The 24,430-nt window shown below is 32.9% G+C and overlaps 3 protein-coding genes across 4 annotated transcripts; 2 read left to right on the forward strand and 1 right to left on the reverse strand.

Annotated features, from left to right (window-relative positions):
- Positions 1-5,433: 5,433 nt before the first annotated feature.
- LOC114419935 (transcription initiation factor TFIID subunit 9-like) lies at positions 5,434-8,225 on the reverse strand. Its single transcript, XM_028385757.1, has 2 exons — positions 7,821-8,225; positions 5,434-5,947 (listed from the first exon to the last, which is right to left on the reverse strand). The coding sequence occupies exons 1-2, from the start codon at positions 8,082-8,084 to the stop codon at positions 5,687-5,689; spliced, it is 525 nt and encodes a 174-aa protein (XP_028241558.1). The 5' UTR covers positions 8,085-8,225; the 3' UTR covers positions 5,434-5,686.
- A 1,305-nt stretch (positions 8,226-9,530) lies between these two features.
- LOC114419936 (beta-glucosidase-like SFR2, chloroplastic) lies at positions 9,531-15,148 on the forward strand. The gene is made up of 10 exons (XM_028385758.1): positions 9,531-9,938; positions 10,445-10,775; positions 11,213-11,351; positions 11,517-11,683; positions 12,713-12,934; positions 13,268-13,436; positions 13,515-13,748; positions 13,844-13,993; positions 14,078-14,207; positions 14,576-15,148. Exons 1-10 carry the CDS (start codon positions 9,767-9,769, stop codon positions 14,773-14,775), a joined length of 1,914 nt encoding a protein of 637 aa, XP_028241559.1. The 5' UTR covers positions 9,531-9,766; the 3' UTR covers positions 14,776-15,148.
- Positions 15,149-20,477: 5,329 nt separating this feature from the next.
- On the forward strand, positions 20,478-24,396 carry LOC114419937 (serine carboxypeptidase-like 33). 2 transcript variants are annotated; one of them, XR_003668324.1, is made up of 10 exons: positions 20,478-20,849; positions 20,938-21,045; positions 21,217-21,312; positions 21,396-21,488; positions 21,569-21,657; positions 21,925-22,206; positions 22,299-22,448; positions 22,623-22,647; positions 23,567-23,672; positions 24,060-24,396. XR_003668324.1 is itself a non-coding variant. In XM_028385759.1 (10 exons), the coding sequence occupies exons 1-10, from the start codon at positions 20,579-20,581 to the stop codon at positions 24,204-24,206; spliced, it is 1,446 nt and encodes a 481-aa protein (XP_028241560.1). In that variant the 5' UTR covers positions 20,480-20,578; the 3' UTR covers positions 24,207-24,396. The 2 variants fall into 2 exon arrangements, 1 of the variants encoding a protein (XP_028241560.1); XM_028385759.1 differs by having other exon boundaries at positions 20,480-20,849; positions 22,299-22,456; positions 22,552-22,647.
- Positions 24,397-24,430: the final 34 nt, after the last annotated feature.

Raw genomic sequence — 24,430 nt, forward strand, 5'->3', positions numbered from 1 at the left:
GTTGATAACTTGATATTATTATAATTATAATTGATTGAGTTCACAAGTACATTGCTTGCTGGTCAGTTAGGGTTCTCCTTCTAGGCTATGGTTTGGTAAACAGGGGTCCAGACATAGTCCTCTTTGCCCATCCATTATTAATACACGAGACGGAATCAAAAGCTAGCGATAGCACACTCTTTGTATAAGATGTGTTCAATTGGAATCAAGTATCCAATTTAGCAATAGCATGTTTGGCTAAACTTAAATTTGTTAAACGGACGAGGACTCTTTCTTTTTTTGTTTTTTTGTTTTTGTCCGTTAAATTTATCTTAAAATTTGTGTGATTGTAGTTTGAATTGAAAATCAAACATGCACTAAAATTATATTTTTAATTAATTTTTTAATTTTGTATTATAAATCTTTATAAAAAATTGTAAAAAATCATTTTGTTAACCTAAAATGTTAAATGACTAAGGTTGACATAATCTTAGCCATATATATATATATATATATATATATATATATATATATATATATATTAAATAATCTTTTTCTTATTTGTTAAGTTTTTGAAACTAAAAAAACTATAGTTTAATTTTCATGTACATTAAAAAATTATCTCATGTATAGCTTTTAAAATAGTTAATGTAAAATTCAACAAAGTTTATCATAATAAATTATAATTCAATAATAATATAAAAAATTATGGAGACGTTTGTTTTCATGTATAATATTATATTCAGAAGAATCATATTCCTAGGAATATAATGCCAAGAAATAGTATCTTCATGAACATGTTTGATTGACATTGTAACTTCAGAATACTTGACTAAAAAATTAAAGAAGAAAAAAATGAAAGTGGAAAAAGAAATATGAAATGATGAAGAAGGGAAGAGATAGTCGATGTAGGAAGTATGGAAACTTGTATTCCCATAAAATGTAAAATATCCACCTTTTAACATGAAAATGAGAAGTGAAATATGAAAGTTTTGTATTTCTAATAATCGGCAATTCATATGAGTATTTTTCCAAAACTTGCATCAAACACGTACGAGGATGTAATATTTCTAAGCTCACTTTTCCTATATATGAATGTCGTTTTATATATTATACTTTAAAACAGGCACATTCTATATTATCAATACATTCAGATTAAATTCAAGATTTCCTCAGTCTTCGTTCCCAAGCCATCACCCATCAACGGAACCATCAAACAGTCCCAACAGCATCACTTTGTCTCTATTGTGTAGCCAACGCCCATTGCCCGGAGCCATGCCATCTTCGAAGAATCATAATTGCTATAAAAACAATAATCTAAAAAGTAAAGGATTAACATGTAACGTAACAGAGGTCCATCTCTTGAGTGTTTCCAAAATGTGTCCATAAAAATATCACCTTGGTTTGAAGAGGATGGTCATGGGGACGCACACGAATTGAAGAAGACAATACATCTTCTGTTCTTGTTATTCAATTTTTCTATTTCCTTTTCGATTTCAAACTTAAAAAATGAGGTCAAATGTAAAAATAAAAAACAAACAATTAAAGTTTAACTTAAAATCAATGTTAAACATTATTTTATCATTAGTTATTTAACCGTAAGTGAATATAATCAGTGAATTGATTAAGATGAATTAAAAGTTGAGGATGTTTACTTAGTGAACTAATATTGTAGAGCCTGTACAAATGTACATGATAAAAGTTTATTTTTATATTGCTAAAATTTATAATAAATAAAACTTTTGATTATATAAATTATATTTAAAATTTATAATAAATAATTTATATAAATAATAATTTTGATAATTTCTTTTAAAAATTTGAAATTTAATTTACAAATAAAAATGGAAATGATAGATAGAAAAAGTATGTTATGATTCTTAAAATTGATGAAATCTAATATAACAGTAAACTTTTGAGAATAACTCATTTTTAAACTTACTCATTGTGTGCCTATACTCTATAAGACCTGTAATAAAAAAAAAATACTTTGACACTACTTAATTTATAGTTATATATCATAAAAACTCTCTCTCTCTCTCTCTCTCTCTCTCTCTCTCTCTCTCTCTCTCTCTCTCTCTCTCTCTCTCTCTCTACATACTTACTTACTTTTGTGTGCCTAAATGTGAGCTTTTCCTTGTAGCAAACCGGTGGTATGTAATGTGTGATTACCCTTGCAAGCCTTATGTGTGATTTGCTAAGAGCATAAATAGGTTTGATGAAAAAAGAAGAATACTAAATGTAATTGGCTTGGAGAGACAAGGACAAAACAATATATACTCGTTTAAGGCCTGAAGAGACTTAGATAAAAATAATAGTTGTAATATTTTGAAATATTGTTTTAAGTAACTCTATTTGTTAATGAAATTTTTGGCGAGTTTGCCAAAAAAAAAATGGACCTAGTTTCAAGGTGAGACGAACCAATTGAGTGAAATAAATTCAAATTTGGGATATTAAAAAATGAATTATACTAAATGGATGATAAATGATAAATTGAATTATTAGTTAAGTGAGGTCCATCATCATCAACAGAATGAGAATCCCCCACTTCTGCTCCATCCAGTTGCTGGCATTTTCCAGCTGTGGCGAACTGTTCTTGTCATCACTCATCACTGCCCATTCTTTGTGACTACCATGCACATTGGACAGTAACTGCGGGTCCTATCTTATTATCTCCCACATTTCATCATTTTCAAGTCACACATTTAATTATTAATTTCAAAGAATGAATGAATAAAAAAAATTATATGACTTTTAATTACCTGTTTGCTTATAAGAGAAATAGGCCAGGAAAGAGAAGTTTCCAAATTCTGTGGACCTCATAATTTGAGATATCACTCCTCATTTGCCAATTGCCATGATTGGAAGATGATTTTTGGTGCATCCTTTTTAGAAAAAGTTAAATAACTTTTTATTAGATTTTTTTTTCATTTTTTTTGTGTTACGGAAACCATAATGAAGTAAAACATTACACTTTTATAATCGATCAGCATAAAAATATTTTTATATAACTTATTTGTTTGTTTTCACTTATCCAAATAAGCCTTTATATTTCTATATTTTTTGAAGCTATTACTTAAAATTTCTCATTCTCGTTATATGTTTATTATTTTATACTCATGTATTTTTTTTATTTGAAAGTTAACTTGTTATCTTATCTCCAAATGCAATTTTTTATTTAAACACAAAAATATTTATTGAACCACAGAATTTGAGCACTAGAGGTGCCCAATTCAGCAAAAGATTACATCAAACTAAAGCACCAAGTGGCTTATGATAATCTCCCAACCACCAATTAATCTGATTTATCCTATACCCCCAATATCAATATATCACATACCGCCCCCGTCAACCGTACAAAATTACAGATAAAACCCAACCAGGTCCAAATGTGATATAGCAAAATTTAAATATTATGATTTTGATATTTATATCTCTATCTTAATAATAACAATAATATATTCTTACATAAATTATCCTCTGAATCAGGTCTTGGTTCTACCACCAGAAAGAATAATTCAAATATATTCACATTAATGCTAGTGATTAGCTCATATGATCTATGTTAGCTCACTTCAGCATTTCTATTGCAAACTAATGATGGATGAATTATAATGAGCTCATAAGAGATTGCGAAAAATGATTTTTTTTAGAAATTATGTATTTAGTTTAACCTTTTTTTAAAAAATGTCATCTTCGATCAGTTGTTTAAGAAAACTTCAAAAAAGAAACATTACTATTAAAAAGAAAATATTTGCGAATATGTAACCAAAACCGCGGACCAGGGGACAGAAGTATCTTTTTGTTTGTAAAGTGTTTGGACCCCACTAGGTAGGGATTATAAATTAAAATTTTATAATGCTTTACCTTAACAAAAATGTTACTATGTTACGAAAACATAAACTGACCCACGAATTAAACGTGTCACATTATAGACACATGAATATTCATCTCCAAAGTATTTTGTTACAAATTTCGTGTAGAAATTATTAATGAATATACAATTAGATTAAATATTTGAAGTGAGAGTTATGTTGTTATCTATGATAGGATTATTTCGAGCAAAAATGTTACCAACGAAGAATACTTGTTGTCTATATCCAAAAAAAAAACTATTTATATTGCTTAGCGAATTTTGAAACTTAAACCAATTATAATTCAATCTTAAAATTGTTTTGATTGGATCGATTTTAGGTTTTAATCTTACTATTTTTTTTAGAAAGTATTAAATAAATAGAAAATTTATAATAAATGCAATAAAATAATTAAAAATATAAAATATCTCATCTATAAGTTATTGCACAGTTATATTTTGTCTAGATAAATTTTTCCACAAATATTTATTGGATAAAATGAATTGAATTTCTTGCATGAGCTAAAATCAACTTATGTACTTAGCATTTGGAGAAGTTATATGAGAAAAATTCAATAAAATTTACGTATATAAATTTGTGTTTAGCTTATCATAAAAGATCAATTCATTTCACCTCTTTATTTTCTTTTACAATAAGTCTTCATGGAAGAATTTATCCAAGCAAAACCTTAATAGTAACATACTCTTCAAATATAGAGTGTTAAAATTAAATTTACACGACATAATAATTACATTTATATATCTTAGTCAAATAGTTACTTAAAAAATATCTTTAATTAAATATATTTTCAAAAATATATAAAAAATTAAAATATAAACGCAAGTGACATCATAGTTTTATAAATAAAATAAATGTATGTATAAGTAAAATTTGAATTGGATTGAGTCAGTTTTAAAATTAAAATCGAAATATGATCTAATCAATATTTTTTTAATTTTTTATATTGATTTTTATTCAATTAAATTGGTTTTTGAACAACTCTGATTCATGATGTACCATTTGTAGTGTAGCAGTTGAAACTTGAAACTTAAAATCAGGAACAGATAATAAGACTATTTTTTTTTCCTATTTTATGTTTTGGTGTGAATATGAAAGAATTGGTATGAATGCCTTGTAAAGCTTTTATACAAATAGGACTTAGAATTGCAAAGAGGAGGTGCATGTGAACATATCATTCAAGAAGTCCACGCGGCCCAACTCAAGTGGAGATGTTAAGAATAAGTATCACTGCTGAGCCTACTCCAAAGTGCATAGTTCATAAAAGAGAAGTCCATATCCCATATTTCATAAGAATAAGTTTTGGTTTTAATAGCTTAGGGTCACAACAAAATTATCTCACATTGCAACCCTAATATGTATGCCTTATTTGTTCTGATGCAAGAACAAAACAAACTATAAACAGTGTGTACAGAAAGTGGCAGCTACGGCCGTGATTAAATTTGAATTTGCCTATTGCAACATAGGACAAGTCGCAGACGCATATATACAAGTCCAATTAATTTTAACAATTTGTTCTCTATTCAATTGAAATTGCACTTATACGCACAACTCAAGTTTTCTATAGACAAACTTGACAGAATACAGTAAAAAACTTCAACTCGTTAGAAATACTTAAAATTGAATTTCTAACAGAATTTGCAAGTCTCGAAACCAACCACAGATAATAAGACATAATCTGACCAGAATGAGTGACGTTTGGAAACCATTTCCTAGTGGATTTTACACAATAAATCAAGCGTGCTACGGTTTATATAGATTTTAGTAGCTAACACTGTTGTACAACAATTAAACAAGAGCTACACTAAAACATTAGTGACGGATGGGACTTCAAATTAATCCTTTTGGCGTTTGGGCAGGGGAAATGACACTCTCTGATGGGGATTCGGCTGCACGTCTTCCTGAGAGGGATTGGGAATGGTAGCTTCTTCATCCTCTGTTTCTTCTAAAGGTTCGGCAGGCCTTTTGTTAGGAATTGCAAACTGGTAGTTAGGACTGATTAATGTGTCCTGATCAGGTGGAAGTGGGATACCAGGTCCTGCTATAGTCTTTGGCAACGGTATCTTGTTGCGGTTTTGAGCCAACTCCAGAAGCACCTGCCAAGTGATTACATTAAACATATTATCTTTCAAGGGGGCATATTATTGCTTGAAGGAAAAGAGCAGATGGTATTGGGTCACCAAAGAGACAGGGATCCTTTCAAGCAAGCAAATATTTCTAGATTGCAGCTCATGATATGGTAACTAACAAAATGAAAATCAGCAAAATGTTTCTACTTTGTAGATAATTTAGCAAATGGCTATCTCAGCCATAATTCCCAACAGCTGACAATTAAAAATTAGCACAAGTTTAATTTCTGCAAGCTAGTAATAAAACTGTAATACATAAAGGCGAGGGCCTAGAAAGCTAGAGCCCACAAAAGAGAAAAGAAGACAAGAATAGTTTACATGAAATTTCTTATTTAATCTAGTTAGATAATTTAAAAACAATTTTATCAAAACTATATAGCACAGGTTCTTGTACCATGGTTGTCAAACTCAACTTATATAATTATACAACTTTACAATTCTAGGCGAGGAAAATGAGTTAACTCAGTTAAAAACTTGTTCTTGCACAAACTTGGTCAGAGTCACAGTCTAGAACAGACCCAATAATCTTCCCGAAAACTTGTGCAAAACAACTGCACTTTAGGTGTTAAGTAAGAAATTCTGGTTCAGAGTGCCCTCTTTAGCATGCAAGTTTACTGGAGTACCTTGTTCTTACTGCCAGTGCAGGTTTTGATTTGAAGACAATGGATAAGATCTGTTGAGGGTTCTTATGGTCTGGCCCTGATGTAAGAACAAAGGGAAAGTTGGAAATTTGCGGCCCTGTAAAAGATGGTTTGGGCTTCATCGGTGGAGTGGAATAAAGCTGCTATATTGCAACATGTCTGGGTTCTGGTTGCAAAAAGTCCTTCAGTCTGAGTATGTAATCTACATGCAGTGCTTCTCAAAAATAGAAGAATTTGCTGGTGTATTAAACCAGCAAATAATGGTAGGTGGATTTGTAGGAAACTTTTACAGGTGAGAGAGTTGGCTATAAGATATATTATACATGACATTGGCAATGAAACCAATACATCTCTCCGGTACAACTCTTGGCTATCTATACTTTCTACAGTTGAGAGGCATGTCTGGTGAGCAGATCATAGGACAGTTTAGTGTTCCCATTTCCCAAAAATGTAAAAGTTGCAGAGATCAGCAAGAAATTAGGGAGTACATCAGAGCTATAAGGCCCTTGAACAGCGATCAACAAGACAAAGTTATATGAATGCCTGATCACTCAGTTTTCAATAAAAAAATGTCAGGAGGTAAACAACACATAAATGAGGTAATGTATCAATTCTCCACCCCAGTTGCCTCTTGGCTCAAGTATTCTCGATGCTGGAGCATCAGTTAACAAATCCCTTTTCTACCATTAGTAACAAGCTCGGTGCACGTGATCTATATATGCTCCAGCTTGAGGGGAAGTGTTAAATATAGCTCATGCAACACTTATAACTATTAGTTTTAGCACATGTTAATACCTGTATGTATGATTTGATTAGGATTAGCATTTCTTTGCGATATCATTACATGTGTGGTCAACATTTGACACACATTACACAATTACCAAACCTAATGCATTCAATGAAATATAATTCTACAAAGTCACAGAAGCGAACAATTTCAAGTCCTCTGGTGGGTTTTAATTGAGTAGCAATATAGATATCAAGACATCATCACATGGTAAACAAGCAAAGTTCAGCAAGTTACTTCAAACCATCAGCGCACCCAATTAAATCAACAACACGTTTAGATTTGACAGCAAATACAAGAATTGGGGAAACACGCAATTTCTTATGTTGTGCACACGAAACAAAATCGAACAACAATTGGAAAGGAAGATGAATAAATCATAAATGAAGAATTATGAATGAATTAGTATTACCTCACGAGGGGGTGGTTGCGAGAAGCTGAAGTTGACCTTGGACTGAATCGCAAGCTTAACGTCGTCACAGTCAATTGCAGATTTTCCAGCATGCTCTGAATAGACTTGTGCATCGGTTAACACATCGACAACGTAGCGATACCATAGCTCTAGAAACTTGTGAATGACGCGAGGTTCGTAGTCTTCTACGCCCATTGATTTCAGCAAAGACTTCACAATCTTCGCGTCCCTTGGCATTGCCGACTCTTCCTCTTTGTCAGCCATGCCTCTTTACTGCACCGTTCAAAAGCAAGAACCAATTGAAATCCAACGGTGGCCGGAGTCGCCGGGAACGGTGTCGGACTTCAGAATTTCTCTGATTGTAAGAGAAAGACTAGTAAGAAGACAAGGGCACAAAGACTCTTCCTTTTGCTATGGGCCTTATCTTGGCCCAAAGTGCTAATAGGCCCAAAGGAATCGATTGGTTACTCTTCGAAAAAGATAAAAGAGTATCTATTGGTTACTCTGTGATAAGGTGCTAATCGTCCGGTTATTATATGATAAAGCTGCAGTGCGCTCTTTCTTGCCGTCGATTCGTTCACAGATTAACAAAAAGACAAAGAACAGAAAAGATAAAAAGACAAGTATTAAAGTAAATTATACTGCTATTTAATCAGCATTTTAATTTTTTTTCTCAATACTTCATCCATTTTATTTCTATATGATAACTTCTTTAATTTGAAAAATATTAGATTGACATTTCTGATATATTATACTGGCACTCTATTATCCGAGAAATATATCATGCCTTATAGTTTTACAGAAAATATTTTAAATGTTTAAAAAAAAGTTGTATGTAAAGTCAAAAGAAATCAAGAGTGTAATTTGGTCTATATATTAATATATACGTGTGTGAATTTAATTCCTTTTATTTTAATTTAATTGTTCGTGTTTTTTTTTTTAAGTTTTTAATGGTTAAAATTAAGTTATTTTTTCTTAAATTTTGACAAACAATTAATAAAAGTGTAATGAAAATGTGACATGCAGTTAATTAATTTACATGCAAATGAGAAAATATAAATATTTAAATAAAACTAAAAAAGATAAGTCATCTTTTGTTTTTAATGTGAATACAAACCTAATATTATTAATCCACTAAATTTGTTCAAATAATTTGTATACAATCTTAATTTGAAATCTCATCACTGCCATTATACAATAAAAAACCCTAACATGTTATTTTTAATTCGTCATATGCAACTAACATAAAACACAGCATGGAAAGAAACAGGTACACTTTCTTTGATGCCTCCTTTTCCTCCTTTTGTTTTTCTAATTTCCTCTTTGTCACCCCTTGTAGATCTAGGTTATCAACATGTACATACAAATTAACTTTTGCACACATCTGATCCTAATAATTTCCTCGACAATTTCATGTTTTGTTTTCTACCTTGAGCATCAGGAAAAAAGAAATAAAATTGAGTTATTCAAAATTCATATGAAATTCTATTTTTTTTTCAAATGATGACAAAGTTCGGACCAAAATTCAAATCTTTAGGAGATTATATTCATGGGTCCTTTTTGTTTTTTCCATTGGTGTTTTTTGTTAGAGTTTACAACCTTGCTTGTAATGTTTGGATGATAGTGGGACAAGAGATGTCGGTGGTGCAATATAGACAATTTTCTTAAACCTAGAACAGAATTTATGAACGTGCTCTAAAGGAACTAAAAAAAAACAGTAACATGGTAGCAGCCAGTAACGTTATCCTTATGTAAAAAATATAAGCTAGCCAGAGAAACTCCATTAAAGTGCTATGCGCCTCGTGAATAGAACTCTCACACTCAGTTCAGAAAACGCCGGTGAAGTAAGCGTTCACGTGTTAAGTGAAGTGACTGTGACGTGCACTTTCACTGTTCTTCTGTTTGTTATGTATGGCTTTGAAAGCTAGGCAGCAACACGCATTTCGATGACGGTGGTCGGACTCTTCCTCACCGCCACGAAGCTCGCCGGAGCTCTTTTCACTCTCACCGTCGCCGCCAACGCCTTCTCCTACTCCCGCTTTCGCAAGAAGAACCTTCGCCGTTTCCGCTCCCCCATCGACGAATCCCAAGACACTCTCGCACACTTTAACATCGCCGGTAATTTACAATTAAACACTATCTTTTCTATCAGTAACGCGTTTCCCCCACCCAAAAACCTTTCTTCTCTCAATTTTGTTATCTCTATTATGCGTAACTAACATTAACGACCCTAGCGTATATAACATTTTCAGGTAGCATGAGTTCAATTCTTTAGAAACTGTATTATAATCGAGTGGTCTTAATTATGAATTTAATTAAGTTGCAGTAATGAATATCATCGCATCGTTGTAGATAAAATTCATGTTTAGGATAAGTTCGGCCGCACTATCAAGGTTTTTGTAGTGTCCGCAAATGTTAAGTGACCACAATGGCGGTTATATCAGCCGTAATATCCTGCAATATCAAGGATTAGAATGAAATTGTAAATGTGAACTCATTTTAAAACCTTAGGACTCAGGGGAGTGTAAATTTTTAAGGCGTATGAACATTGAACACTTTAATTGTTTGTCCGAAAGCATATGGTTGAGGATAATATTTTCTTTTTAAAATTTTATTTGTTGCAGAAGGGGAAGATGAGTTTTTCTTTGGTTTGGCGACAGCGCCAGCACATGTTGAGGACAGGCTTGATGATGCTTGGATCCAGTTTGCTGAGAAAAAGAGAGGTGGAGGTGGTGGTGACTCAGAGGGGAAGCAGAGAGTGGATGCTGTGATTGGTTCTGCTTCTGGTGATGGTGGGTCCCAGCAGGCCATAACATCTCCACGGAGCAGGAAGCCTCTTAAGGTGGCGATGGAGGCCATGATTAGGGGAATTGAGAAGTACATGGAAGTGGAAGTGCAAGAAGGAGAAGAAGAAGCCCGTCCTAATGTAACTGCTTGGCATAATGTTCCACGCCCGTAAGCCCTGAGATAATTTTATTTTCATGTTAATTGCAGCAAGAGATGGATCTTTTAGACATCCAGGGTTTGTTAGGTTTGGAGGAAATCGAAGGGAGTGTGATTTTTTTTATTCATGCATTTATTCTTCAATTAATTTTTAGAATGACAGGAATAAAATCATAGGTTATCATGAAAGGAAACCTTCCAATATTTTTTTTTATAATACATAATACATGTATTAGACTGTCATCCTATTACAAACTGCTGTCATGTATTAATAGTGAATTATGATTAGTTGCCAGCATAAAAACTTACTCACCGATGCCTGACTAAACTCCTTTTTATAAACATTATGTAACTCTTAAATTCAAGTTTAAAGTTTTACCCTCCCCCCCCTCCCAAAAAAAGTCTAGTTTTATGGCTAACTAGAATTTTAAAAAATGCCTGATTTTCAGGGAGGAGAGGTTAAGGTTTTGGTCTGATCCTGAAACAGAAATAAAATTGGCCAAGGATACTGGTGTTACAGTTTTTCGCATGGGAATAGATTGGACAAGAATCATGCCAATGGAGCCAGTAAACAGCCTTAATGAATCTGTAAGTTGGATGCTGACCTTTTCGTAATGATGATGAATAACGGTGACATTCATGGTTATGCTTATGTCAGTCAATAGCTTCTCTAATGGAGCTTAAGCTTATGCATATGTTTTTCAATTTTCTGTTTTATGTTGAACTATGAGTAACTCACTTGTTCTTTCTTAGGTTAACTATGCTGCATTGGAACGGTATAAGTGGATTATAAATAGGGTTCGATCATATGGAATGAAAGTGATGCTCACTCTTTTTCATCACTCACTTCCACCCTGGGCTGGTGAGTATGGAGGTTGGAAGCTGGAAAAGACAGTGGATTATTTCATGGACTTTACCAGGTTAGTTTTTCCTTTAGTGGCTGTTGTCTGTATGCTATGGCCTATTATTACTCTAGCTGCTGTGGATGTCTCTCAAGTTTCAAGTGAGATTAACAGCTACCCTGTGCCAGCCTATGGTTGTAACTTGTAAATGAATGAAGTGCATACATAATTGAATTTGTACATGGATCCTTTTTCCCATCGTCATGGAAAATTTCAAAATCGTAGTCCAATTATGGTGCTGGATTAATTACAGCAAAATTACATTTTTATCTTGTGTTTGAGTCTTTATTCATTTGTAAACTGGTATATTAACCTGTCATGGCATACCGGTTTCCTTTAAGATAAACTCTTATGACTATATGCCAACAAATAAATACTTCATTCAATGATTTAAACAGAATAGTATTGTTTAAAACAGGGTTGAATTAAATAGGTTGGGTTCATTGAATATCACAGTACGATAGCAGCAATTTGTTAGTGCAGATTAAGCAATGTGAAGTTTCTAATCACACAAGATGGTGAAGCAAGATGTCAGACTTAGTGGAATAGAAGGTGCTGAATCAAATATACCAGGTGGACATGTAAAACTTTAGGTTCATTCTTAAAAAATTATTGGAACTACTGGACTAAAACGTGATTTTCTTTTTTCTCATCAAAACAGCAATGAAACCATGCTAACTACTAAGAAAATCATTTGAAAGTTAAATGAAAAGCTGATAGTTCAGTGATGAAATGTCTTCCTCTGTGAATTCTCCTCCATCTTGACTCCATTATGATATAATAATAGTTTGAGTTTTCTATGTCACATTTAACCATCCTTCTGTCTCTTTACCGATGACTACTAATTCCATGCATGTCTTTTTTAACATGTTTGGGAAAGTTTAGAGATTGACATTCCTGTTCCTGCTTCTATATACAATTTTTTCTTTTCATGAATATCAATTTTCTTGTTGTTTAGCTCACATTATTGGTCTAGTCCTATTGAGTTACTCATCTTATGATAGTATATTCATGAAACTATTTCTCATATCCTCCCTTTCCATGAAGGCTTGTTGTAGACAGTGTCTCAGATTTGGTAGACTATTGGGTAACATTTAATGAGCCCCATGTCTTCTGTATGCTTACTTATTGTGCTGGAGCTTGGCCTGGTGGTCATCCTGATATGCTTGAGGCTGCTACTTCTGCACTTCCAACTGGTGTTTTCCAGCAGGCCATGCATTGGATGTCTATTGCACACTCAAAGGCATATGACTACATCCATGGGCTAAGGTGTTTTCTTTCTCAAAGAAGCTTCAGATTTGTTGCAAGTTTATATTGGGAATATAGATAATCAGAGACCTGCTTATGAAACTTAAAAATATTTGTTCATTCAACAATGTTTTTATGATATTTATCCTCTTTTCCTGGCTTATCTGTATTAGCTTTTATTTATTAGCTTCTTTCTATGTCCATTCTCTGTTACCATATCTTTCAAGTGCAATCAATCGTTTTATGCCTTCCCATCCCTTCACATTTATAAGGCTAAACATTTGCAGTTGATAACTTACGCTATTTTCTAATTTTATATTTGTAATTATCTGAACTATAATATCTTTTTGGCAGTAACCCATTAAATTCAATAGTCGGTGTAGCACATCATGTGTCATTCATGCGACCCTATGGTTTGTTTGATATTGCTGCTGTTTCACTGGCTAATTCGTTGACTCTCTTCCCATACATTGATGACATATCTGAGAAGCTGGACTATATAGGCATAAACTACTATGGGCAGGTTTGCTTTATTAACCTTGACTGTACACTGTGCATGATATCTGGCATACCCACATGAAAATTCTCACATTTATTTCAGGAAGTGGTTTCGGGTGCAGGCCTGAAGCTGGTGGAAAATGATGAGTATAGCGAATCAGGTCGTGGGGTATACCCTGATGGCTTATACCGTATGTTGCTTCAGTACCATGAAAGATACAAACATCTAAATATTCCTTTCATCATTACTGAAAATGGGGTTTCAGATGAGACAGATTTGATCCGCCGGCCATATCTCTTGGAGCATTTGCTTGCTATTTATGCTGCCATGATCATGGTTCTGATTATGAATTAAATCTTTATTTGCTTAAAATTAAGTTAATCTTTCATAAACACCGATTTCATGTTAGACTTCTTGTAATTGTTCTACAGGGTGTGCGTGTACTTGGTTACCTGTTCTGGACTATTTCTGATAACTGGGAGTGGGCCGATGGGTATGGTCCCAAGTTTGGACTTGTCGCAGTTGACCGGGCAAATAATCTTGCACGGATCCCTCGCCCCTCTTACCATCTATTTTCTAAAGTTCGAACTCCCTGTCTGCATTTGCTTTTCCATGACATCTGCTGTCTAATTTTTATGACACTTTCTATGAACTCTTGATTGCAGATTGTGAATACAGGCAAAGTTACACGTGAAGATCGTGAAAGAGCATGGGATGAACTTCAAAGATCTGCGAAAGAGAAGAAAACAAGGCCATTTTATCGGGCTGTGGATAAACACTGTTTAATGTATGCAGGTAATTATTTACTCATAATTTCGACTAACACAATCTGTGTCTCTATAGATTTGTAGGACTGCGTGTTTCTTTTGGATTTTATGTTTGTTTCCCTCCGTTATTTTAACATATTGTTTTTTCCATGCACAGATTGTTTTTACTTTGCAACTTTACATCAATAATTTAGCCATTTAAATTTATGACAATTATATCAGCACCATGCGAAACTGAAGACAAATATTTGTGGTTCCTGTTTTAACAAGGACAAATAGTTATATCAAGTTTAAGATGACTATTTAACACTACATTATATTCATTCTTCAATGACTTGAGTTCTATATGGGGGTTATATGGATAAGTCTAGTAAGTTTTCTTGGTTCTCATGACAGGCGGACTTGATGAACCTGAACAGCGACCTTATATAGATCGAGATTGGCGGTTTGGTCATTATCAGATGGACGGACTCCAGGATCACTTGAGCCGCTTCTCAAGATCCATTTTTCGACCATTCTCCCTCTTCTCCCTAAAAAGAAAACCAAAATCTCAAAAGAAGAATGCCAAATTAATTCTTCAGCCTCTTGAAACATAGCAATTGATTTCTCTTGTCCCAGATTCTATATTTTTGAGTGATGAGCACTTTCAATTTCAATATTCAACCCCAGGCACACCTGTCTAACTTTCATTATATCTGTAATATTGTACTGGGGGTATTATTATGCATTCTTGTTGTAAAGCTTATTTGTCTCATTTTTACCTAGAAGTCAACATATTAACATAATCACTGGATGGTAATATGAGATGCCAGTCCCTGTTAGCGGAATGTCATGTATTGTACCCTGGACATACACAAAAATGCAAATCGCTGACCACTTAATGTAAACAAGAGCCTCCCTTTTTTCTTTTCTTTCTCCCAAGGAACTATGAACTCCTCTTTTCAATGGAGTGAGATATTTCACGTTTAACTTTTCCCAATTCATACTGGTCATGGCATATCAGTATATTATACAAATCTCGTCTCCTTATTGCGCAAATGCACTTTAGATGTTCTAAAATGTGCAGCCAAATTGCCAAAGGTCTCAGCTTTCTAATCATGCAACCCTCACAAGAGAAAGATCAAGAACAGGGAATTTCCCGCTTCTTGGAAATGGATGAGAATTGCATTGTCTCAGTGTAGTCGGAGCTGCATTAGTTTTCACGTTTGTATAACATGTGTTCCAGTTTTGCTGCATTATTCAGATAATATATAATACATAAATATATGAATGACTTTGGAGATGCTTTAAGTTGTCTGTTCATCCGTGATGCTTATATTCGCGATTGTAATGTACAATGGTGCTAGTCCTGATTGTATATTGATAATCCTCAAATATGTTTTAATTTCACACATGATTTGAGGTCATTATCTAGTGTATTTTTATAAATTGAGCCTTGTTTTAACTCAAAAATTAGTAAAGATTAGGAATTATCACTTAATATCTTTGTTTTGTTAGTTTTAGGTCTTTTTGATGTATTTGTGGGAGTCTTTACAAGAAATTGAATAAAAAAGACAAGGAGAGTTATTTCCCTTAAGTGTGGCTTAGTGTGTGCTTAAGCAAACCAAGACAAAATCAATTGAAGGAGACACTGACTTATCTCGCTTAAGTCCAGTTGTTGAGCGAGAGGAATTTAGAAGATTTATGATGAAGTTAAGCACGCTTAAGCGTGACATGCTATGTGTTAAGCGAGCCAAGTCAGAGAACAAAATTGGATTCACTGAAAGTCCTTGCTTAAGCCCAAACCTTGAGGTGCTTAAGCAAAACAATCAAGTCAATGGAAGCACACAAGAACCTCGCTTAAGCGTGACATTCTGTGCTTTTAAGTGAGTAGAATCATAAACTAATGAATTGAAAATCAAAAGGTTTCGCTTAAGCGAGAAGTTACCCAAGCTTAAGCCAGGAGATTGCGACATGCTCAAGCCCACAATAGAATATAAAAGACTTGAGGTCTAATTGAAGGATTTTGGTGCCTTTTGAGAGCAACTTTATGACAAAGAGAGAGAACCATTCTTAGGACTTTTAGCTTTGATTCATTACACATTGGTATGAATCATCTTTACACTTGTAATCAAGCTATGAGCGACTAATATCCTCATCTATTGGAGTTGAAAATATTGAATCTAATTTCATGTAATACTCTTTCTTAATACAATTATTCAATTTCATTCTTCCTCTTCTTCTATTAATGTTTGTTTTAGACTGATCACCTATTATTTGATATTAGAAATTGATAGTTTAGTTGATAGATATTCGTTTGATTTCTGAACTAAGAAGAGTACCTAATTGGAGTTGATTCTAGACATATGTCAAAATCAATTAAACTCTGCAAATTCTTAAACATTAATGATGATTGCTTAGGTTAATTTACCAAGACATTGAGAATTAATTTAAATAACTTAGATTCTTTCACCTAAGACATTAGGTTTAAAATATAATTATGAATTGGAGACAAATTATATTGATTAAAATTTACTTTAAAAAAGGGGGAAACAAAACTCAACCTTGGCTGTTCAAACTATCCATTTCTCACAACAGTAAATGTTCTTCAACTAGTTTCTTTTATATTCTTTTACAAATTCAAGTATAACCATTTGAGAAATACTTTTACAAACCGTAGTCTTTTAATTAAAATTGTCCGAATAATCATTGGTCTTTTAGGAGATGACTTCGACATAAATTCTAATACTATTTCCAAACTTAATTTTATTTGAGAAAAAAAGTCCCTAACATATAAAATTACAGGGCAAAAGGAAATTCTAATTATTCATGATTTGTAGTTGCCAATAATAAGAGACAAACGTGTGATAGTTTGTATAATGGTGCTGCATTATCATCTTTGTATAACATACTCTTATTCTAGTTATTTTATCCTATTATAATGTTATAGTAGTTTATATTAGCATTTTATGTATTAATATTTAGTATCGTTATAACTCATGAAATTCATCCTAAATGTCTTTAACTTTTGAAAAAGCATCATTATGCACGCATGATTGGAATAATTTTAAAATATTATTCAATCATACAACATAATCTATAACGATAACTACTAAGTCATACCACCTTTACAACTTTTGTTTTTATTGATTTTAACATGAATATTTAAATTAATATAAACAATCAAGTTTAAACAAATAAAGGTTCAGAACTTTGAGTCAAATTAAAAGTAGAGCTAAATTTTGAGTGAATAGACATTTTGTCATTATTTTTTAGTCATTGTACATTAATTTTTATCTTTTTGAAATATAAAAATAATTTCTATCATTACAATCCTTCTATTATTGACAATTTTAGTGGCACTAAATTAACACCTCTCTCTCTCTTGTGATTCTCTTTCTTTCTCTCTCATAATTCACGTCACTCCATCATTGGAAATCTTCTCATTTGCTGAATCCATGACTCTTCTTCTTCCAGGAATATCGTCCTTCCCCCGTGATTCAGCGCGTTCCACATCAGGCCGTCGTGCCCCAACCCGAACACCAAGAAATTGCACGGCGACTTCTTCTCCAGAACTCTTGCTGTCACTGGACCAACTTCAGTTTCCAGTTTAGCCTTTGCCTCTTTTACCATTTCATGTAATTCTTTATATTTTGAAGTACCATCCACAAGCCTGTAGCTCAAATATATCCTGTAACATAGTACATCTACACGCCGGGCATCTTTTGCTATATTTAGCTGCTTCTTCCAACATCTGCCAGTATTAAACTCCTTCAAGGAAACACGATGACATTGGCTTAAGAAGTTGGAGATCACCCTGAGGATCATAGGCAGAATATATAGTAGTTTTGTTTTGGGTTAAGGTGATCCTCTGGGTTCTTATTTTTATATTAATTTTATTTTCTCCTCCTTCTTCTCCACCTTTCTTTATTAAGAACAAGGAAAAGTGATTAACTAATGTGCATGGCAGGGCTTCTTAGTGAGATATTCATTGTCTTTACGTTTGATGATGATGTTATTTTGTTTCAAGGGATGTAATGGGTATGATCTGTTAGATGGATATGGATTTCTCTCCTTGTTACTTGATCGAAAAGGAGGAAGTCATGGTTGTTTAATTTAGTTTCTATTTTTTTTTTTTTGGAGTGAGAATCAATTAATATAAACAATGAAATGATCAACAGCTTCATAGAATTTTCAGATACGTAGTTTAAATGTTGTGCTGCTGTATACACGACATCAAGTGTCTCCATTAGACAATGTTCAAACAGTGCTATAGTATTAGACATGCATGTGTTGTATTTCTTCTAGTTATTATTCAAGAATAAAGGGGGTAAATTACAGTGGAAATTCGGAAATATTTTTCTTTTGGAGCAAATGAAATCGGTGATTAACATACAGAACCAGTATTCATGAGGTGTTTTACAAATTAAATTGAACTTTACATTATAATGAAGATATTTCTTTTTAAAGTTTATGAATAAGTTTAGTGATTAATATTTAATATTGAATAAACACTTTTTTTTTTCATTGGTAGTACAAACAAGTTGTGGCTGGCATGAAACCTACCCCGTTGAAATTACCCGTGTGCGAGCAGCATTGAACTCGGGTAAGGTGATATCAGTCAGTGTCATGTGATGCGTGCGGTTGCGTGTGTTGCTTTCTTGATTTGATATGCATAAATAAACATATGTGTTTGTACGTATACATTATACTGTTGAATAATTGATTCAAGATTTTCGAGGATTATTATTATCTCTGTATCTCACACACGAGTGCTACAATGGCAGTGTATATAGTATACACGAGTTCAATATATAAATAAAAATAAAGAATTACATGAAATGGTAAAAGAGGCAAAGGCTAAACTGGAAACTGAAGTTGGTCCAGTGACAGCAAGAGTTCTGGAGAAGAAGTCGCCGCGCAATTTCTTGGTGTTCGGGTTGGGGCACGACGGCCTGGTGTGGAACGCGCTGAATCACGGGGGAAGGACGATATTCCTGGAAGAAGACGAGTCATGGATTCAGCAAATGAGGAGAAGATTTCCAATGCTGGAGTGACGTGAATTATGAGAGAGAAAGAGAGAGAATCACCAGAGAGAGGTGTTAGTTTAGTGTCACCTCTCATGCTCTACTTATTAAAATTATCAACAACAATGCATCTTATTAATCATGTTACTTCAAAAATAAGAATTATTTTTTACATTTAAAAAGATAGAAACTAAGATGTAAAATGACTACAAAATATAAACCAAAATACTTATTCCCTCACTAAATTTTTAAATTTAACCCGCACCGTATATTTTATTCAAGCCAATCTATTGGACCTCAATTTTGATATTTTCCTATCCAAAATCTTCTCCTTATGATAAATCACAATTCATTGCAATTTTTATATTAAAGAAATTACATTGCTAAAGGTAATTCTGCTCTTCGTTTTGCGCTGTGAAAGTGGCAAATTATCCCTGATCGGTCGCTTCTAATTGTCAAGCTTTAGGGTTCCAACTTCCAAGTACCGTATTTAACCAAAAAAACCTTCCAAGTACTGTATTCTGAACTTACAGGAATGAGGAAGTTTAGTGCACATACGTGAAAGAAAAACGATTTGTAAGCTTTGGAATGGTTCGAGTTCACTATAATACTCTCTCCATATTAAATTATTTATCATATTTGATAATATATGTAATTTTTTTATACATGTAATTTAAATATTTTAAAATACATAAATAAAATGACAAATTCATTGTATTTTACGTAATTTTATTAATAAGTTTCCTGAAAAAACTAATTAAGAATAAATAAATAAATTTATTAAATATTTTTATTGCTAAAAAATATTGAATAATTTTTATTTTTTAATAATAAGCCCTTCTTTTATTATATTCTTTTTACCTTTTTAACTAATACCTTAAAGATAATTGTTATTTGTTAGCCCTTACTTATTTTATATTGCATAATAATGACGTAAGTATATAATTGTTAACTCTTAGTAGAAATATTTCACCTTCGGAAGATAATTCTGTTGAATTTAGCAAAAAAAAAAACAAGTGAGTCAGTCCAAAGATGCAGTGAATTTTCAAGTAGAGTATTGATGTGACATAGTGTTGTAGTTGATCAAGATTAGGGACCACCACGATGTAGTGACAGGAAGGGTTAGTGAGTAGTGACAATAAACTTAGCCACATTCATAAGAAAATAGTGGCAATAAACTTGGCCATATTGATAAAAATAATAGTGACATGCATCATCATGGTGCCCTTTGAAGTCAAACAACTATGGTGGGCTCTTGTGGGCAAGGCCGGTTCCAAGTGTACCATATATTGGTCTTTTCCAACAACCCCTAGTGATCTGACAGGCACTAATGTTATTGTTAGCACTACAAGAATAATCAACCCAATGGTTTTGGCCGATTTTAGTTGCAGTTATGAATATGAAAATGAATGTTATTCTGTGCCTCCAGTTCCTATGTTTCTTTCTTTTGAGTACTTGGTTCATTAAATCATCTGCAATAAATGTGGAAACATATGAATCTGATAGAATAATTGATCTTCCTGGCCAACCTTCAAGCCCCTCAGTCTCACACTTTTCAGGTTACATCACTGTCAATGAAAACCATGGGAGGGAACTTTTCTACTGGTTCTTTGAAGCTCAATCTGAACCCTCCAAGAAGCCTCTCCTTCTCTGGCTCAATGGAGGTCTCTGATTTTTTTGTTGTCAAGGTCATAGTTAGATTAGAGATCTTATTATATTGATACCATTTTTTTTTATTGGTTTGCTTGGAAGGACCTGGATGCTCCTCTGTTGGGTATGGCGCAGTTGTTGAGATTGGACCTCTTATAGTCAACAAAAATGGGGAAGGACTACATTTCAACACATACTCCTGGAATCAAGGTTTGTACATTCGTATATTATTTCCATCTTTTGACTTTGTAGTATGTTCCTTTTTTTTTTTTACTATCTATTGTTATATCCTAATTAATGATATTACCGTACTATTAAGTATTAAGAAGGGGAGAGTTTGAGGATTTATTTTGCTTGCTTGGAAATTTGAAACCCTTGCAGAAGCAAATTTGTTATTTGTGGAGTCCCCTGTTGGAGTTGGGTTTTCTTATACTAACACATCTTCTGATCTCACCATATTAGAGGATAATTTTGTGGGTGAGTTTCCTTTACCGAAGATAAATTCTTCTGATTTTGTTGAATGATTAAAGTGGTCATATTTGACAAACTACTTGTATCAGCTAAGGATGCCTACAATTTCTTGGTGAATTGGCTACAAAGATTCCCACAGTTCAAATCCCGGGACTTTTTTATATCAGGAGAAAGCTATGGTGGTTAGTATTTAACTTCACTAAGATATCTCTGTCACATACATTACTAGCATAACCACATTTTCATTGTCCATATTTTCCAGGTCACTATATCCCTCAGCTTGCAGAGTTAATCTTTGATCGAAATAAAGATGGGAGCAAATACCCCTTTATTAATCTTAAAGGTTTTATTGTAAGTAAATCCTCTCTAATTAGGAAAAAAAAGAGGATAAATTTAGATGCAGTTCATGTTTTTGATTCCATTCTCTAATCAAAATTGAAGTTTTATCTTAGTAAAATGTTGACCTTTAACACAAAATTTTATATAGTAGATTTTGGAGGTGAAACTTCACTTATGATTAGAGAACAACACGCATTTTGTGCAAAACTAAAAATTATACGAGAACATGCACCCCACATGATTTCATTGCCTTCTAAATGGATATGTTCACGTCTTCAGGTAGGGAACCCAAAGACTGATGATTACTATGACTATAAAGGCCTTCTGGAATATGCATGGAGCCACGCGGTTATATCAGACCAGCAATACGACAAAGCAAAACAATTATGTGATTTTAAACAATTTGAATGGTCTAATGAATGCAACAAGGCCATGAATGAAGTGTTCCAAGATTACTTAGAAATTGACATATACAACATTTATGCCCCGGCATGTCTTCTAAACAGCACATCCTCAATAGCTGATGATGGCGACAGTAACGGCCCTGAATCATTAACTAAGGTAGAAAATTAATGTCAGAAATTTTTAGATTCTAATATGATCACTAACTAATTTCCATATCAATTGGTTTGAGGAAAATTTGCCTCTTGCAGGAGAGAAATGATTATAGACTAAAGAGGATGAGAATTTTTGGGGGCTATGATCCTTGTTATTCCAATTATGCAGAAGAATACTTCAATAGAAAAGATGTTCAGTCATCTTTTCATGCAGATACTAAAAGAGACACTAACGTAGCATGGAAGGTGTGCAAGTAAGCACTTGATCGAGAATTTGTTCCGTCAATGCTCTTTCTTAATTTTTACTAATGAGTGAACATTGAATATTATTCCGTGTTTCATTTCTTAGTAATTCCATATTGCGGACTTACAACTTCTCTGTTTTCTCGGTCCTACCTGTCTACACTAAACTCATCAAAGGTGGCCTTAAGATTTGGATTTACAGGTATTTTTGGCTATGTTCTCTCTTTCTCTTTTAAGTAATAATAATGCTAAAGATCACTTCTCAAATGGATTATTAGTCATTGCACAAATAAATTATTAGATTATTATGGACTACCATGTGTGTATAGTTCTGTCTAATATCTATGTAATATTTATTCAAATTTCTTAATTTATAAAAAAATTAATAACAGTTATTATACTAGATATGATGTTTATGATTTTTGTATAAATACTAAGAAATATAATTAATTTATTGAATTTCAAGAAAATATTAAGTAATTTTTAATGTATTATTTATCTCTTTAATTAATGACTTATTTATTCTTGTATTATTCCTGTTAAGTATTTATTAAGAATAGTCTTAGAAAAAAAATATTTAATATAATGTTGATTTTATAAAAATGACATATATTTCAGAATAATTTGTACTCTCTAAGATGTTATATATACTGAAACCAAAGAGAGTATGTCATATAAAAATTAATTGATATCATAATAATTCCCACCACCTAATAACTCTATCGGAAGAGTATTGCTTTTCAAGATCAACGATTTGTGGAAGTAACATTTATTCCTCTGTGATGATATGCTTCATAACTGATACATGGTTCTTTAGCTTTAGATATTTCTCTAATGTACACTGAATGACATGAGGGAATTACAGCTTGCTTTCGGCGAAAGTGTCACGTACTTATGTGCCCTGTATGCAGGGATTATTATGCCCTTCACCGTGATTCCCTTTTTGGAATCATCATTCTTATAGCCTGACTCGCATTCATTAGGCTCTGTTTCTATTAGTTGGGCATAAAGAGTTTTTACTTACACATCTAAGAAATACATCACAACTTTAAAGATGGAATTTTTTGTTATTTCGATTTCGTGTTTAATTTTCTTTTAATTGATTTTTGTTTTTGGTGCAGTGGAGATGCAGATGGAAGAATACCGGTGATAGGGACACGATATTGCGTTGAGGCTCTGGGATTACCTCTCAAGTCTAGGTGGCGAACTTGGTACCATGATAATCAGGTTTACGCCCCTTAATTTTCCTTAATTAAGTATCCACTTTTTTTTAATGATTAAAACATAATTAATTTACTTTTGAAAGTTATAATCTTATATTGTAAGTACATCAATATATTTAATATTTCTAGGCATAATAATCTTTTATGTACTTTCTCTTAAAAGAAAATTATATTTGTGTTGTTGATCAAGCCATTACATGTGTAGAATCATGAAATTCATCGAAGCATATTGCACATATATACATGAACATAGTTTGAGAGGTAACCTTATGTATGCCTCAAGATTCAAGAGTGAGGTGGATACTTAGATTCACTGTTATTTTATTTTTTTTACCCTATTTACATTGGGGCTATTTACTCATGTATTCCTAGCTTGTACTCTAATTACCAGGTTGGAGGAAGAATAGTTGAATACGAAGGTCTGACATATGTGACAGTGAGAGGAGCAGGTCACTTGGTGCCACTGAACAAGCCCAGTGAGGCTCTCTCTCTAATTCATTCTTTCTTAACAGAAGAACATCTTCCTACTCGTGGATAATCAGCGTAATATATATATATATATATATGTACTTGTGCCAGTATTTTGGGTTGGCAATTTTTCTCACAAGAATGAAGACCCTTGTATGATCAATATAAATAAATGAACAGCAATGATATGTAGACATCCCTTAACTACAAATATTCATTTGATTCGTCTCATAAAATTATAATCATTTATTATACCTGCATTTCTTCTCTTGCATGTATTTTTTCCCTCCAAGT

This window comes from Glycine soja, chromosome 7, assembly GCF_004193775.1.
Source record: "Glycine soja cultivar W05 chromosome 7, ASM419377v2, whole genome shotgun sequence".
NCBI lineage: Eukaryota > Viridiplantae > Streptophyta > Magnoliopsida > Fabales > Fabaceae > Glycine > Glycine soja.

What these genes read in the sequence shown, in the direction of transcription:
- LOC114419935 (XM_028385757.1), bottom strand. Translation starts at nt 8,084, where the DNA reads ATGGCTGACAAAGAGGAAGAGTCGGCAATGCCAAGGGACGCGAAGATT. An exon ending in CGCAACCACCCCCTCGTGAG is followed by an intron (nt 5,948 to 7,820) that starts GTAATACTAATT and finishes ATCACTTGGCAG; the next exon opens with GTGCTTCTGGAGTTGGCTCA.
- LOC114419936 (XM_028385758.1), top strand. Translation starts at nt 9,767, where the DNA reads ATGACGGTGGTCGGACTCTTCCTCACCGCCACGAAGCTCGCCGGAGCT. An exon ending in TGGCATAATGTTCCACGCCC is followed by an intron (nt 10,776 to 11,212) that starts GTAAGCCCTGAG and finishes CCTGATTTTCAG; the next exon opens with GGAGGAGAGGTTAAGGTTTT. An exon ending in TTTATGCTGCCATGATCATG is followed by an intron (nt 13,749 to 13,843) that starts GTTCTGATTATG and finishes ATTGTTCTACAG; the next exon opens with GGTGTGCGTGTACTTGGTTA.
- LOC114419937 (XM_028385759.1), top strand. Translation starts at nt 20,579, where the DNA reads ATGAATATGAAAATGAATGTTATTCTGTGCCTCCAGTTCCTATGTTTC. An exon ending in CCTTCTCTGGCTCAATGGAG is followed by an intron (nt 20,850 to 20,937) that starts GTCTCTGATTTT and finishes TTTGCTTGGAAG; the next exon opens with GACCTGGATGCTCCTCTGTT. An exon ending in GCCCTGAATCATTAACTAAG is followed by an intron (nt 22,207 to 22,298) that starts GTAGAAAATTAA and finishes TGCCTCTTGCAG; the next exon opens with GAGAGAAATGATTATAGACT.